Source organism: Chiloscyllium punctatum, chromosome 9 (assembly GCF_047496795.1).
Source record: "Chiloscyllium punctatum isolate Juve2018m chromosome 9, sChiPun1.3, whole genome shotgun sequence".
NCBI lineage: Eukaryota > Metazoa > Chordata > Chondrichthyes > Orectolobiformes > Hemiscylliidae > Chiloscyllium > Chiloscyllium punctatum.
In genome coordinates this window covers 112,419,629-112,436,748 of record NC_092747.1, presented here as the reverse complement: position 1 = coordinate 112,436,748, position 17,120 = coordinate 112,419,629, and the positions used below count along the sequence as shown (strand labels likewise).

The following is a 17,120-nucleotide window of genomic DNA, read 5'->3' as shown; positions in this document are numbered from 1 at the left end:
GTCTGGTGGAGACCAGGCCAGGAGTCGGGTGGACTCGGCTCCTCTCGTGGAGACCTGGCCGCGTGTCGGACGGACTCGGCTCCTCTCGCGGAGACCGGGCCGGGATTCGGGCAGACTCGGCTCGGCTCGCAGGGATTCGGTTCCGCAGTCGGGCGCACTCGGCTCCGATCGGGCCGGAGCCGAGCGATTTGCGCTCCCCGCGGAACCACCTTTCCCGGCTGAGGTCAGGGGTCAGAGGTGAAGAGTGGGTGGCGCGGAGCGGAGCGTGCGCGGCGAGTGGCATGTGTTAGGGGCTGAAGAGTTTGGGCGATTCACCTCCATCCCTCCTGCTCCCCGCCGCTCGGTCACCAGGTGAAGACGGACAAGCGCCCGCCCATCATGAAGGGGTGAGTCCATCTGACAAGCAGGCTGGATGGCGGGTGAGGGAAGGAGGGAAGAGAAGAGGCCCGGCCTGTCAGAGCTGATTCTCCCCACCCCCCCCCCCCCCCTTCCCTTTCCCCTCAGCGGCCTCGGGCAAGCGGCGGGAGTTGCTCCGTCAGAGTTTTATTTTAGTTGAGTTGTAGGTGGAGTTGGGGCCTGATTTCCACGGCCTTTTCTCTTCCCCCTCTCTGCCTCACTCGCGGTGGAGGTAAACCTTTTTCTGTTCCGAAGAAGAGTCCTATCGGATTCGACACGTTAACTCTGTTTTTCTGTGCACAGATGCTGCCAGACCTGCTGAATTCTCAGCACTTTTTCAAAAAAAAATCACATACCTAGCATCTAGAGTACTTTACTTTTAATTGACTTTTTCCCTTATTCTGAATCCAGGAGCTGAGTTTACAATCGGGCTCACTTCATGAACCCCGAGAAGAATCCAGCCCCCTACCCGCCTTTTCCCCAGAGACATAACCTCGCCAAGTCTCTTTCCATTGCAATACTGTAATAAATCCAACCCCCCAGCCCCTGTCATTCCTCCCAGTCATTCGCTCCAGTAACTCCGTTTATGTTTTATGATCTTTTATTTATATATTTACACTTAACAGACTGCATTTTGTTGTAGTGTTTCAACTGTTGCTTTCTGTATTTCTGACAGTTGCATTTTCTGTTCAAATTATCTGGGAATTTTTTTAAACTTTGAGTTATTCATAAATTGGCCAAAGGACCCTTTTGGAGACCTGTGGGCTACAAAAACAAATTCTTATGAACAAATTGTTATCATTTATTTTCTATTCTTTGACGTTTTCATTGTGGAGCATGAAGATCAAATCTTTATAATCTTTAGAACAGAATCTAAAATACCAATCGCTAACAAATTTGGAAGGGTACGGAATGAAATTTGCAAAAAAAATTCAAATAATCAAGTTTTGCTCATGATTTTTGCTGTAAAACATGCTTTAACTATTTTGTCAACCCTACGTTCTAAATAAAATTAGTGGTGGAAATTGAGACAAATCTTTCATTTTCAATAAGTTGCTTTAGGATCTCCTGAAGTTATGTGCTATGTGTTATCTTTTCTCTTTTGTGTGATTTTTCTGAATTAAAGCTTCCATTAGTATTGAATTACAATTTTTTTTCATGTAGGTTTCTGAACCCACACTAATTTGTTTGTTTTTCGAGTAAAAAAGAGGGTAATGGAACAGAATTAGTGAAATGATGTTATAGGGATTAGAATAAATTGTAGTGGTAGCACAGTTGATTAAAGCTGTATGTAAGTGGGCTGCACAGTTTGGAAGATTTACTACTGGCTTGTATTGTGTTTATTGATGTTTGCTGAAGAACTGCATTGACATTACATCACTGGGTTATGGAAGTTAAAATCAGCCAAAGATTCCTTCGATTGATTACTGTCTAATAATTTCTACTGGAAATTGAGATTGTCGTGTTCCTTACATTGGAAACCTTAGCAATATTTAGTTACACACAAGAGAGTGATTGTCAAGACAAGAAGTCAGTGTGTACCTAACGCCTGTAAAATTCTCGGTAGTTAGTACTGTTTTTGGAAAAGCACAATGAAGTGTAGAAAATTGTAACCCATTCACAATAGTTTGTGTATGTCTTCAATCATGATTGGTATTGGACTTTTCTGTGTTTTATCAAAGAAATGCGAATAAGCAAATAAATCCTGAATGAGGTATTAAAATGCAAAATCCCCATAATACATGGTGATTATGAGAATTATCATTCTTGTTTAATGACCTTGGCACTACCCCATTTCTATAACCTTCAGATTTTCAATCCTCTGGGTTATCTGCATTCCTCTAATTTAGCCTCTTGTGCATACCTGATTTTAATCCCACTACCATTGGTGACCTTCATCTGCCTTGGCCCTATTCCCTTCCTAGCTTCTTTGCCTCGTTCCCACACTCGACTTTAAGATTTTTCATGAAACTTAGCTTTTTGAATAAATTTTTACTTGCACATTCTGACACCTTTTATAACTTGTTGTCATTCCTTGTCGAAAATACTCCTGAGATCTGCCTTGGAATATTTTCCAACATTACTGATGCTCTCTTCCCAGTGGTTAATGACATTTTGCTTCTTCGTCAGTGTTCCATTTCTGCAAAAAAGCATAATAAATACTTGAGAGACTGTAAGTATTTAAGTCCCTGACTGGTGCTTCCAAAATCCTCCTGAAGTGAACATGTGGTGAAAAGTGGCAAGTGGAAGGCAGGAAACACTGACAATTGAAACAGTCTTAGTGGAAATGCTCAGGACATGGCCAGGTATTACAAGGAATATTGTGCTACCTGGATGACTTTCTAGAAATATTTGGTGAAACTAAGCGAGAACTAGAGACAGTGTGGCAAGTGACAATGTTTATAAGAAACCTGAAAAACGCAAATTGAGGCAAGTGTGGGCTCAATGTCTACTGACTAAGAGGCAGGAACATTTAAAAGGTCAGTTTAAGAGAATTTTTTTCAAAAAACTAAGATTAATAGTGTGAGCAAGAAAAGGAGAGGCCCAATTGTAGCCAGCTTATTTACTACACAATATGAACCACTTAAGCACTAAGTTACTTGATGACTCTGTCACCAAGGAACACAAGAACTTAACATTCTGAAAATCGTTCTTGTATGTGTCAGAAGCGCTATTCAGGAAGTAGAAATAGTGGAACAGTCAGGCCATATCACATTGCTCTGACCTAGGAAACAGCACTAAATGTAATCAAATCTTGAGTATAACTTATATAGATTGCAGATGTATGGAACATGAGCTACTTAAAGATAAACCTGTTGCGGACAAATTTATCATTCGTTTTTTGAAAATGTTGGGACCATTCATGGGAATTTATGAAGAACAGCCTAGGCAAAGTAAATAGACTTACACAAAATGTGATTGTGTAAATTCTAAACTACAATATAACAGTCCAAACTGGGAATTTAGGAGAATTTTTTTTTCCCAGGAAGTGATAGGAATGCTAAACTCTACCACAGAGAATGGTTGAGATGAATAGCATTGATACATTTAAGGGAAAGCTCGATACGTAAAGGAGATAGCAATTTCTGTGTTTGATTCCTGAAAAAATGTGGCAGGTCTGGCAGCACCCGTGGAGAGAGAAACAAGAGTGAACGTATGACTCCCCTTCAGATTTGTTCTATTTCCAGTTTTTGCAGTATTTTGCTTTTATTGAAGGACAAAAGGGATATGCTGTTATCCTATTAGTTAGATGAGGCTTGAGTGGAGCAATAAATGTCAATTAGTTGGTCTGAATGCTGAAGTAAATATAGAGGAAGGAGTCAGCAAGCCAGACATGAATATTGGTGAAATCGGTCATGTTAATTGACTTTTCAGGAGTAAGACTCTGCCTCCTGATATTAATTGATGGGGTTACTTTACATTTAACCTATTAAACATTTCTAACTATTTCAGTTTTTGCTTTTTGTAAAGTTGAATCGATGTGGATATTAAAATTCCAGGCCAGAGAGAGCTGCGATCCTATTTGGAAATTTATTCAAACTGATAGTCCAAGCAGAACCTCAGTGCTTCAAATATTTGGATCAACTGCTGCTTAACTTTAAACACTACCCAGGAAATTGGGCAAAATGCATTTGAGTTACATTCCATTTAGTGTCAAATCTTGATGTGGGGCACTTCAGGAGTCTCCATTTTTTTAGTTGCAGATGTGGTGAGCACTATTGCCTCTCAATACCAGGGATGCTGGTTCGATCCTAACCAAAGGTGACACTGTGTGGAAACTGCAAGTTTTTCTCATATCTGTGGGGGTTTCCAAATTGTCACCTATTTCCTATGCTCCTATTTCCTCCCACAGTCCGAGCATGTGCAGATTAGGTGGATTACCTATCATAAAGGCAATGTTATGAGGATGATCTGGGGGTGGAGCTTCTTGGGATCTTCTTCAGGTGTTCGGTGCAGATTCAATGGGCCAAATGGCTATTATCTATACTGTAGGGATTTGATGTGGAATCTTCATGTTACATAGAACAAAATATTAAAATAAATCTGTGGGTGAAAGCAGTAAGGCAATTATTGTCTGTCTGAAAGAAAGACATTCCATTCCAAATTCATTCCAGAGAACAGTTAAGAGTCATTGAAAACATTGGGCAACTGATGTCACATTGACCAAGACCAAGGAATGACAGCAGATTTGCTTCTCTGAAGAACATTGATTAGTAAATCAGTTGAGTTATTTTACTGATTCTAACCTTTTTAATTTACAACTGAAATGAATGAGACATGGTTCAATATTTGTTGTCATGTATTGTGAAATGAAGGAGATGCTTCAGTTCAGTGATAAAACCCAAATAAGGTTTGTTTTTATGTGCCTTTAATTTGATTTGAGAGTCCCTTGTGCTGCAGGTCTGATCCCAGCATTATCTTTCTTTAACTATATCACATTGTCAGAACTGGATTTCTTTCATTTTGCATGTACGTTGCCCATGGTTTTAAGTTGTAGCTGGGTTGTATTTTTTGGATATATTCCATATGTAAAAAAAACAGTATTTGACTTTTGTAGGCAACCTTTTAATCTTGCAGTTGGGTTGACTAAACACTCAAACTGTTAAGTTATTTCAGTGACTGAGGTGTGACAGTGTGATGACTATTTACAGGAAAACTCAAGAGATTCTTCTTTAACATAAGGTCTGGAGAACTTGCACCTTCAGTTGGAAGCAGTATTTGGGCCAAACAGGCAGTGGCAGCAAAGTGCACTGTCTAAAAGGTAAACTGTAGTGACTGGTTAAGTCTTCTCAGTCTGCATCTTCCAAACACACAACTTCTAATACCAAGGACACAAGCAATTGTATGAACAGTACAGCACAGGAACAGATCCTTTGGCTCACTGTGGGGACATCATCACCTGTGAGTTTCTCTCCAGGCTACACATCATCCTGACTCTGAACTATACTGCTGGACCTTCACGGACACTGGGTCAAAATCCTGGAATTACCTTTCTAACAGCTTTGTGGGTGTACCTATACCAAACTGACTGCAGCAGGTTCATGATGCAGCTCCACCACTGCAGCAAGGATGATTCTGGATGAGCAACAAATGCTGACCCAACCAGTGAAGCCCCAGCCCCAGAATGAACAAAAAAAGTAACTGGACATATTTTTGAAAGAAATCATTGATGGGATGCAGACATCACTGGCTTTGCCAGCATTTATTGCCAATCCCTTTTGCCTCAGAGGATAGTTGAGAGTCACTCACATTGCTCTGCTCTGCGTCTGGAGTCATGTGAGCCAGACCAGGTAAGAGTAGCAGGTTTCTATAAAATTATTGAAGCAGATGGGCTTTTATGATATTCGACAATGGTTTCATGATCTCCATTAGGTTAGCTTCTTTATTTCAGGATCTTGAATTGAAATTTCACCATCTGCCATGGAGGGATTTGAACCCATGTTCTCAGAATGTTAGCCTGAATTTCTGGATTACTAGTCAAATGATGTTGCTACAATGCCACTGCCACCCCTGTGAGAAGTTCCAAGATCATTGGCTCAAACCATCACTTTCTATGTTCTGTAATTCAAACAACAGAGCATGTTCCCTCAGCTCTGTAATGAGAGGGTCAGCTTAGATCCTATGTCAAAGCTGTGATCTCTTTGCCTTCTGATTCAGGTAAGTTTGCTATCCAGTGAGCTGTGGCTGGTAAATTTTTCCCTTGGAGAGTCTCTTAATTCTTTTCTGGCATGATGTCAGGAAGAATCTTTCCATACAAAGGGTAGTGCTAATCTGGAGTTCTTCCTCTGTCTCCCAAACCAAACAAAACACTTGAGTGGAGGGAGGTCACATGAAGAGTTTAGAACTAAGCAAGTTCGATTTTGTTGGATGAGAGCATTGTGAAGTATGGAACAAAGGGAGGTAAATAGAGGTGAGGTATGGGTCAGCCACAATCTAATTGCAGGCCATACTGGGCTTGAAGGAGTGAATGGCTGCCTCTGATTCTAATGTTCCTATTCACTGCAGTACTGATATAATCACAATATTCTTGCTGACAAGTATTGTTTGGCCACAATAAGTGATTGTTTTAAAAAATGCACCTTTTTACTATGGGAACAAAAATATTTTTATTTATCAGTACTAGAGAGCAGTGGAACATTGCTTCAGCTGAATGCTGCCTTATTATATATTTTGGATGTTTCTACCTCGTTTGTGTATTCTCACATGGCTCCAGTAATCTGTAAAACTCTTTAATGTAAAATTCTTAAATGTTTAAGTGTATAAAGAAGATTTGGAGCATTCATATTCTTGCATTATCCACTGCAGATTTTAAGTAAAACTACATGGGGATACATCTTAATTTACCTTTATTGTCTCTAGAAGTCACTTGGGCGGCATTGTGGCTCAGTGGTTAGCATTGCTGCCTCACAGTGCCACAGTTCAATTCCCCTGTGAACCTTTTGGGCTGAAGGGCTTGTTTCCATACTGTTGGTAATCTAATCTAACCTAATGATGAGGGACTGACAATCGAAAGAGGAAAGAATCACACTTTTTAATATGTTCGTAGGCTGTGGGCAAAGCCAAGTAGACCAGCATATATTGTTCATCCCTAATTGTCCTGGAGAAGTTGACAGTGAGATGCTTCCTTGAACTACTGCAGTTCTTGAGGTGTAGGGGCACCCATAGTGTTAGGTAGTTCCAGGATTTTGACCCAGCAGCGGTGAAGGAAAAGTTACGCAGTTCCAAGTTAGAGTGGTGTATCACATAGAGGGGAATATACAGGTGGTGGTGCTGCCCTTGTCCTTTGAAGGTTAGAGCTGGTGCTTTCAGAACCTGCTGTTGGGTGTGTTATTGTGGTACATCTTGTAGGTGGTGGACACTGTGCATCAACAGTGAGGGAAGTGAATGTAGAAAGTGGTGGATGGGATGCCAGTCAAGTAGGCTGCTTTCTGTTGGATGGCTTCTTAAGTGTTGTTGACTGTGCTTATCCAGGCTAATAGAGTGTACTTCTGTCATATGCCTTCTCTATGATGGACACATATTGGGAAGTCAGGAGTTGAGTTGCTTTCCACGTGTTCTTGTAACCATAGTGTTTGTATACCTGGTCAAGTTCAGTTTCTGTTCAATGATAACCCCCAGAATGATAATTCAGGATTCACCAATGGGAATACTGTTGAATAGCATGCAAGATGGTTGGTCTTGTTGGAGATTGTCATTGCCAGTGAATATTAGCTGTTATTCAAACAGAACCTTTGCACATCCTCTGAATGTTCCAAATTGCTCTGGTGCCAAGAATTTTGATTTTGAAGTAAGTCATTATTACATCGTCTGACCTTGTTGTCGAGGTGCTTTAAGGAAACTCTTTAATTTCCTGGATCTGAAGAAGACTGTTCATCTCATTGAATGACTTGTTGGCCCCAACCATTATGGGAGGCAAAGAAAACATTTAAACTTTAACAGTCTTCTAAAATTTTGAGATTTGCTGTAAATTGATGATCGTATTTTTGGATTAGCTGGTATAAAGCATTAACATTGCTTGCACTTTCTATAATGCGTAGAAATACTGAGTTTTGACATGAAAACAGGACAATTTAAGTGAATTGATTGGCACTGCTTATTGTTCACACAAGCCTAGCACCTGTCACTTCACCAGCAGACCCTTCTACTCCTTTTCCACCTCACATATTTATGCATTTTTACTGTTCACCTCAACCACTCTGATGTAGTGGAAAGTTTCACGTTCTTACTACACTCTGGTAATTAACTGCCTAAAGATGTGGTAGAGGCAGAAACGTTCATAACATTTAAGAATTTAGATGTGGACATGCAATGCCAAGGTGTACAAGACTATGGGCCCAAATGTTAGAAAATTGGATTAGAATAGTTAGCTCCTTTTTTTTTGGACTGGTGCAGACTTGATGGGCTGAAGGACCTTTTGCTGTGCTGTAGATCACTATGACGTCATGAACTAGGTTTCCCCTGAATTCCCATTTGATTTATTACTGATTATGTAACATGTTTTAAGGCATTTTTCTCAGGTCTCCCCCCCACAAATGGAATCATTTTCTTTACGTTTACCTTATTAACTCCAGTCATAGTTTAAAAAAAACTTTGATCTCATCCGTTTTTTTTTGAAATGCAGTGAGTTTGGCAAAATTGCCTGTTGGAAGTGCCTTCTGCAATGTGCCAGTTCCTTGATGGACATCTACTTGTTCTAGATGTGAGGTTATATTGTGCTCAGAGGTTAAATGATTGACAACCAAGCAGGAACTAATCGATTTGAAGTCCTTAATTAAAATGATTTCAAAATATTTGGTGTTTATTACAAAAAGTTTGAGCACAGTCAGATGAAGAAGGAGGGAAGTCTATTCCTGTTGGCAGCGATGGGTAAAGAAATTGAAATCCCATAGCATTATTCTATTTTAACACCAGCACCTGTTCAGACAGTCTAAATGGTGTCCTTTAACAGCTGTCATTGCAAGCGTGGCAAATCATTTGAACACAACTGCTAATTTTATTTGCAAAATGCCTGTGTATTCTCATCAGCCTGAAATTTAAAACTATTAGAAATGCATATTCTGTTCTGTATTGACCATTTTAATCTCAATGAGAAATGTTCATAAGTGTAAAAAGAAAACTTTAAGAAAATATAAAAACTACACAAAAATAAAGTACATTCTTCACATTCCAAATACGTCTTGTCACTATGTTGGTTGATATAAATTAAACTGATTTCTGGAATGGGGTAGTCTTGTGATGCATTGGAGTTTTCAAGAATGAAAGCTGACCATGTTGAAATTTAGAAAATTGTGTGTGGGCTTGAGGTGGATGATGAGAGGGTACGTCCTCTAGTGAGGGAATCTAGAACTAGGGGCCACAGTTTCAAAGTAAGGAGTCCACCATTTTTAAGATGTGGAATTCCTTTCTCATTGTTCATTTGACTTTGGATTTCTCTTCTTTGGCGCACGGTAGAGGCTGGCAAATCGTTTGAACACAACTGCTAATTTTATTTGCAAAATGCCTGTGTATTCTCTTCTGCCTGAAATTTAAAACAATTAGAAATGCATATTCTATTCTTTATTGACCATATTCAAATCTGGCAAAGAGTGTGGAGGGAAGTGGGGGGTTCACAGGCAGGCAGGGGCGATGGCTGAGGGGGCACAGGGCAGAAGGGATGTTGGAGTTGGGATGATTGGGAACATGAGAAGTGAGGGAACTAAGCAAGTGGGAACACAGGAGGGCGGAGTGTGGGAAGAGAGATGGTGAGTATGTTAAGAGCGGGGACAAATGGAGGTGGGAGGGAAGGGGTGTGGAGGGAAAGAGAGGAGGGGATGAAGAGGAAGGTGGAAGGTGAGAGCAAATGGAGAGGGGTGGAGTGAAGAAAGACTAAGGAGCGTGGCGAGGTAGGGTGTATAGGATGGAAGGAAGCGAGGTGAGGGAGGAGCTGGAAGGGATGGGGAGCTTGGGAAGAGGGGAGGGGTGGGGCCAAAGAGGAAGATAGGCGGAGCAACAGATAAAAGGGTGGGGCGAGGAATGGGAAAGGGGGGAGAGGAAGCACGGAGGGAGATAGAAAGGTTGGTTGAACAATGTGCCAGTGGTGGGAGAGAGTTTGAAGGGAATAGCAGCAAGGGTGTCAATCAGAGGAAATGAGGAAGGAGAGGAAGTGGTGCAGGGTGGGAAATAAGGAGTGAAAGTAGTGGGAAGAGGAAAAGGAGAGAGTTGGAGAATGTGTGCACAGGTTATTCTGTGCGCCCATTCTGATTGGAAGGTTCTGTTATCTATTGCCAATCCCCTCCCCTCCCCTATATTTCTGCACACCATTTCTATCCAAAAAAAATCATCCAATGCCCTTTTGAATGTCTGCATTTCCAGGAAATGCATTCCCTGCCCTAATTACTTGTTGAGTGAAAAAGCTTTTCCTTACATCACTTTAAACCTATTCTTATTTTCTTTTATGAGCAGGAACAGCTTCTACCTTATCCACCCGCTCATGACTTTGAAATGCACTATCAAATTTCTTAGCCTTCTCTCTGGGGAGAACATCCCCAACATCTTTGGTCTGTCCCCGTAACTGATGCTTCTCATTCCTGGAACCATTCACTTCTGCTCTCTTGCCAGTGCATTCACATCTTTCCTGTAATGTGGGCCCACAACTGTGTACAGTACTGCAGCTGAGGTCAAGCAAGTGTGCTATATATGTTCAGCATCACTCCCTGCTCTTGTACTGTATGCCTCTATTAATAAAGCTGAGAACACTCTGTGCTTTGCCAACTGCTCTCTCCACCTGTGTTGTCACCTTCACTGATCTGTGCACATATACACCCAGGATTCTGTCTCCTGCACTCCCTTTAGAATTGCAATCCTGATTTTATATTGTCTTTAAATTTTCTTCTGACCAGAGTGTATTACCTTGAGGAAAAGTGGATGGAGTGAGAGGGGGAAATGAAGTGGGCATGAGTTGGATGCAGAAGCTGGGGAAGAAAGGGATGGAATTGGAGAAGGGATGAGAGGAACAGAGCAGGAGGGAAGGGATAAGTGGTGGGGGAGAGGTGGGGAATGAGAGAGGTTTGGATCTTCAGATAAAGAGGGTGGGGCTGGTGGGTGAAGGGTAGCATTGGGGAGGGTATCCAGGTGAGGTTTCACAGAAACCTTGTGTGTTTGTAGCAAGGCTCTTACTCTTGTGTTCTAACCTTGCAATTTATCATCTTAAATCCTTGCTGTGTCTGTATACTAGCTTTCTCTGTTTCTTGCATAAGTACTTTAAAGATACATTGAAGATCGAGATTTAGAAGTTTCATGCCTTCATTTCCTCGACTGCAGTTGCTTGCAGTCAGTGCATCATATGAAACTCAGTGTGTTTTGAAAAATGTCAGTCTTTGGTGATGTGTTAACATGCTCATTTTTGAGTCAGAGACTTTCGCGCAAAATCCAGGCTGAGATATATGCAGCAAAAGAAGGGCAAGGAGGTTTACTGATGTATAGGCACTGCTAATTCCTGAGTCAACATGTGTGCAATCACCAACTTTTGACAAAGATTTTGAAGAGGACAAAAGGGAGATTAATTAGAATGACCAGGGATTTTAGTTATGTGAATAGACTGGTGTCGCAAATCTGTTTTCCTTCGAGAGAAGCAGGCTCAAAGTGAGTTTACCTAGAATAAATAAAGTGAAGTGGCTTCCAAACGTGAAGGGTCAGTTGACATAGCTTGAACATCATTGGCACAAGTACTAGAGATACCATGAAGAAAATACATGGAATGACTGCTCAGTATTTCGATTTCACTGCTACCTAGGTTGATATGCGCGGATTTAATAGCTTTCTTGAAAAGGGAATTGGATAAATACTAGAAGGAGAAAAATTACAGGAAATAATGGGGAATGGGGCTAACTAAATGGGTGTAGCACAGAAACGGACTGTTTGGTCCAACCAAATGATTTCTGATGAAGGGTTTTGCCCGAAACGTCGATTTTTTTTTTTCTCTCTGCTCCTTGGATGCTGCCTGACCTGCTGTGCGTTTCCAGCACCACACTCTTGACCCTTTGGTTCAACCAGTGCATACTGACCATAGTCCTAAACTATGTACATACCTAATGTCTTTTAAACATTCTAGCTGTAGCTGCATCCACCACTTGCTCTGGAAGTTTGCTCCACACAACAAACCATTCTCTGTGTAAAAAAAAAATTGCCTCTCATTGTCGTCTTTAAATCTTTCTCTCTCACCTTAAAAATATCAAATATTTAAAAAAATTAAACATATAAACAATAACTCTCACCGAGTCTTGAAATCCCCAACCCTAGGGAAAAGACACTTGCCATTCACTGTATCTACACCCCTCATAATTTTATAAACCTTTATAAATTCACCCCTCAACCTCCTACATTTGTGAATAAAGTTCCAGCCTCTCCTAATAAGTCAAACTGTCTATTTCAGGCAACAACCTGGTAAATATTTTCTGAACCCTCTGCAGAGCTGGTGCACTTTATGGGATGAACAGTCCCCTTTGATGTACTACTGTGATTCTAACACGGTTTATTAATGGTTTCTGCTTTCTATTTAGTACAGACAGTACCCAGGTTGCAAATGGGTTCTGTTCCTGAGTGTGCTCTCATGTCAATTTGCACACAGGTCAGAACAATATGAAGCAGCTGTTCATAAGTACAAGTAATGTTTGCATGTTGGGTATTTGTAATTGTACCCCTGTAAGTATGAGTGTCATTTTGTTGGACGTTTGTTAATCAAGAACCCCCTTAAATATGTTTGTATAGTCAATGGTTCGACCACAACTTGAGGATTGTGGATGATTTTGGGGACCATACCAGAGATGAGCTATTTCTGTTTAGATGAGAAATTGGAATAAAAAAGATTTTTGTAGTTGAACCAAAAGGTAAAAGTTGTCAAAAAGAGACTTTTAGATGGTTTTGATAAAGTAAATAAAGAAAAACCATTTCTTTTGACAGTGAGTCAGTCATCAGAGGTCATAGATTTAAACAATTAGGAAGAGATGCATAGTGAGGGATAAAATGTTTTCATTCAATGTTGCTACATTTTGGAACACTATCTGATGAATTGGTGGAAACCGATTCTACTAAAATGTTAAAATGAAAGTTTGACAGGTATGTTTGACAGATGTTTAACTTGTAATTTTGTTCTTCCTTTCCTCCCAGTTGTTCCTTTCCACGTGATCCTTCCTTAAGGTTCTGTACCTAAGTACTTGTACTTAAGATGGTGCTTTGTGTGGCAACGTTATATACTTTTCACTGTACTCTTGTACCTGAGAGTATGTGACAGTAGACATCAAATATCAAATGAAAAACTCAGGAAAAAGGTTTGAGACAGCTCAGATGAGTCAGCGCAAGTATGATGAGCTGATTGATTGATTGTCTTCTGTGGTGTGAATTTCTGTGATTCTAATTGTAGTATTTCTGTAGGCACAGTTATATTAAATATTGTTCTTTGTTCCAGTAGCCGGATTGAGCTTGGAGATGTTACCCCACACAACATTAAACAGCTGAAACGGTTAAACCAAGTCATCTTCCCTGTAAGTTACAACGACAAATTCTACAAGGATGTGCTGGAGGTTGGAGAACTTGCAAAATTAGGTAAAATTTGTGTGAACTCTTGCACGTGTTCCTAATTTTTTTAAAGAATAAATTGTCAGTACTTTATTTGGTCACACTGTGCCTGGGTAAAATTTGTTTGGGTACCATATTCAGATAGTTATCGAAATTATTATGGGTGTCATATCTCCATTTATAATGCAGATTTTCATTATCATTGTTGAAAGGAAATTTAGTTGTTGCCATTGGTCAAAATCCTGGAATACTCCATAACAGCATAATATATGTACATGGACCAAGGCTGCAATGGTCCAAGAATCCAGCTCATCAGCAACTTAATAAGAACAATCAGGGGTGGAGAAAATATGCTGATCTTGCTCTAAAAATGGTCTTGAACAGCAGCAGGGCTGTAGAAAATTGCAAACATCATCCAAAATGTTGTTATAGTGAGCAGAAGAAGTTGTTTGCTTACAAAAACAAATGTAAAATCCTTTCCTCACATTCTGCTTAAAAACAGGTCAGAAATTCCAGAGCAATCTATATATCTCTACCTTCTGTTTTCTGTCTTGATCTATGTTAGTATATTACTCCAGTTCCACATACACTCATTTTGTTTGCAAAACTTTTGTGTAGGACCTACAGTATACCAAAGCCTTCTGAAAATTCAAGTATACTAGATTCGTTGGTGGGTCTTTATCTATGCTACACATGACATCTTCAAAATCCCCAACAATTTTCTCAAAAATGATATCCCTTTCATTAATCCACATTAACTCTACCCAGTTTTACAATTCTTTCCTAAATACCAAGGTATCCCATCATTTAAATTAGATTCTAGCATTTTACCTGGAGTACTGTGTGCAGATTTGGTCTCCTTACTTAAGAAAGGATGTACTGACAGTGGAGATGGTGCAGAGAATGTTCACTAGGTTGTTACCAGAGTTGAGGGGGTTGGCTTCTGAGGAGAGGCTGAGTAAATTGGGATTATATTCATTAGAATTCAGAGTAATGAGGGAAGATCTTATAGAAACATGTAAAATTATGAAGGGAATCGATAAAATTGAAATAGATAGGATGTTTCCACTGGTAGGTGAAACTAGGGCAAGAGGGCATGGCCTCAAGATTAGAGGAAGCAGGTTTAGAACTGAACTGAGAAGGAACTTCTTCACCCAGGGTGTTGTTAATCTATGGAATTCCTTGCCCAGGGAAGTAGTTTAGTAATTGCTTTTGAAGCTAAGGTAGATACTTTTTTGAAAAATAAAGGAATTGAGGGATATGGTGAAAACGCGGGTAAGTGGGGCTGAATCCACGAAAAGATTGGCCACGATCTTATTGAATGGCAGAGCAGGCACTAAGGGCCAGACAGCACACACCTGCTCCTAGTTCTTAAGTTCTACCTATATTGACATCAACCTGACAGGTCTTTTGTTCTCCATTCATCCTATTGCCCCATTTTTAAATTGAGAGTTGAAGTTTGCTGCTTTCAAGTCTTCGGATGCTTTTCTGGAACTTATACAATTTTGACAAATAAGTTCCAGAACATCCACTACATCTACAACCACCTCTTTCAATACTCTGGGATAGCAGATTATCAGGTTCAGGTGATTTATTAGCCTTCAATCCAATTAACCTTTCAAGTGCTCTCTCCTTGCTAATGCTAATTTTTTCAGTTCCTCATTTTCACATGGCTGAGTCTCATGCTATACCTGGGAGACTTTCCATGAAAGCAGATGCAAAGTACTTGTTTAATTTCTCTGCCATTTCCCAGTTGTCCAGTATAAAATCTCCTGTCTCCACCTGTAATGGTTCCACATATGTAGTGACTAATCATTTTCTTTTCATCTACCTTCTGGTTTGGGATCTAACATTAGCTCCATAAACTTACGTTAATTCTTTTTTGTTTTATTACAACCTCTAATAAAAATAAAATAACTGCACATTCATTCTCGCTTTTGACGGGTGTGTGTTCTGTGCACCTTTGGCACTTATCTGTTGGAACTGCGGCTTAAACTGAGTGTGAGTTTCTCCCACACTAATGTTGAAATTTTACCTTTTGTATGCTATAATTTCTGTTGCCTGTAAGCTAGTCATTGAATCCATGTCATATTACAAATAACACAGCTTTCTGCTTCTCTGAATACTTAACTTATGTATTCAAGTTCTTATTATCAATGGTAAATTATTGTCTGTTGCAAAGAATAGCAAGTGTGAACCATAGAGTGTAGCCACAATTGCAAGATTAAAAGGGAACAGTTTCTCCTTTGACCTAAAAAATACATGGGACAGAGCTTGTAGAATCCGTGACGTATCATTTAAGAGGCTGTTTGGTGCCTTCAGTCTGTACCAGCTCTTTGATAGAACTATTCAATTAATTCTATTATGTTGCTCTTTGCCAATTTTTAAGACATGATTTTTTTTTCCCCTTTGAGTGCTTATCTAATTCCCTTAGGAAAGTTACTATTCAAGCTGCTTTCACCTTTCACGCAGTGGTTTCTAAAATTATTTGTGAATTTTATTTGTAATTCATTCATGATATGAAGGTGTCACTGGCGAGGCCAGTATTTATTGTCCATCCCCAATTGCCCGCAAGGCAGTTAAGAATCAACTAACTTGCTGAGGATTCACGTTGACCATAGAGTCATAAAGATGTACAGCATGGAAACAGACCCTTTGGTCCAACCCGTCCATGCCGACCAGATATCCCAACCCAATCTAGTCCCACCTGCCAGCACCCGGCCCATATCCCTCCAAACCCTTCCTATTCATATACCCATCCAAATGCCTCTTAAATGCTGCAATTGTACCAGCCTCCACCACATCCTCTGGCAGCTCATTCCACCCTCTGCTTGAAAAAGTTGCCTCTTAGGTCTCTTTTATATCTTTCCCCTCTCACCCTAAACCTATGCCCTCCAGTTCTGGACTCCCCGACCCCAGGGAAAAGACTGTCTATTTATCCTATCCATGCCCCTCAATTTTGTAAACCTCTATAAGGTCACCCCTCAGCCTCCGACGCTCCAGGGAAAACAGCCCCAGCCTGTTCAGCCTCTCCCTGTAGCTCAGATCCTCCAACCCTGGCAGCATCCTTGTAAATCTTTTCTGAACCCTTTCAAGTTTCACAACATCTTTCCGATAGGAAAGAGACCAGAATTGCATGCAATATTCCAACAGTGGCCTAACTGATGTCTTGTACAGCCGCAACATGACCTTACAACTCCTCTACTTAATACTCTGACCAATAAAGGAAAGCATACCAAACGCCTTCTTCACTATCCTATCTACCTGCGACTCCACTTTCAAGGAGCTATGAACCTGCATTCCAAGGTCTCTTTGTTCAGCAACACTCCCTAGGACCTTACCATTTAAGTATATAAGTCCTGCTAAGATTTGCTTTCCCAAAATGCAGCACCTTGCATTTATCTGAATTAAACTCCATTTGCCACTTCTCAGCCCATTGGCCCATCTGGTCCAGATCCTGTTGTAATCTGAGGTAACCGTCTTCGCTGTCCACTACACCTCCAATTTTGGTGTCATCTGCAAACTTACTAACTGCACCTCTTATGCTTGCATCTAAATCATTTACGTAAATGACAAAAAGTAGAGGACCCAGCACCGATCCTTGTGGCACTCCATTGGTCACAGGCCTCCAATAGAGATGGCAGTTTCCTTCCCTGAAGGAAGTTAGTAAA

At 40.5% G+C, this 17,120-nt stretch overlaps 1 protein-coding gene across 2 annotated transcripts in view; it reads left to right on the top strand.

Annotated features, from left to right (window-relative positions):
• Positions 1 to 217: 217 nt before the first annotated feature.
• The window catches only part of naa50 (N-alpha-acetyltransferase 50, NatE catalytic subunit), a 30,512-nt gene continuing 13,609 nt past the window's right edge, over positions 218 to 17,120 (top strand). Inside the window, exons 1-2 of one of the 2 annotated variants that reach the window (XM_072578081.1) lie at positions 218 to 386; positions 13,340 to 13,476. In XM_072578081.1, coding sequence (XP_072434182.1) covers positions 379 to 386; positions 13,340 to 13,476 — 145 coding nt within the window. In that variant the 5' untranslated portion in view covers positions 218 to 378. The remainder of the gene's footprint in view (positions 387 to 13,339; positions 13,477 to 17,120) is intronic. The other variant, XM_072578082.1, reaches the window with a different exon arrangement.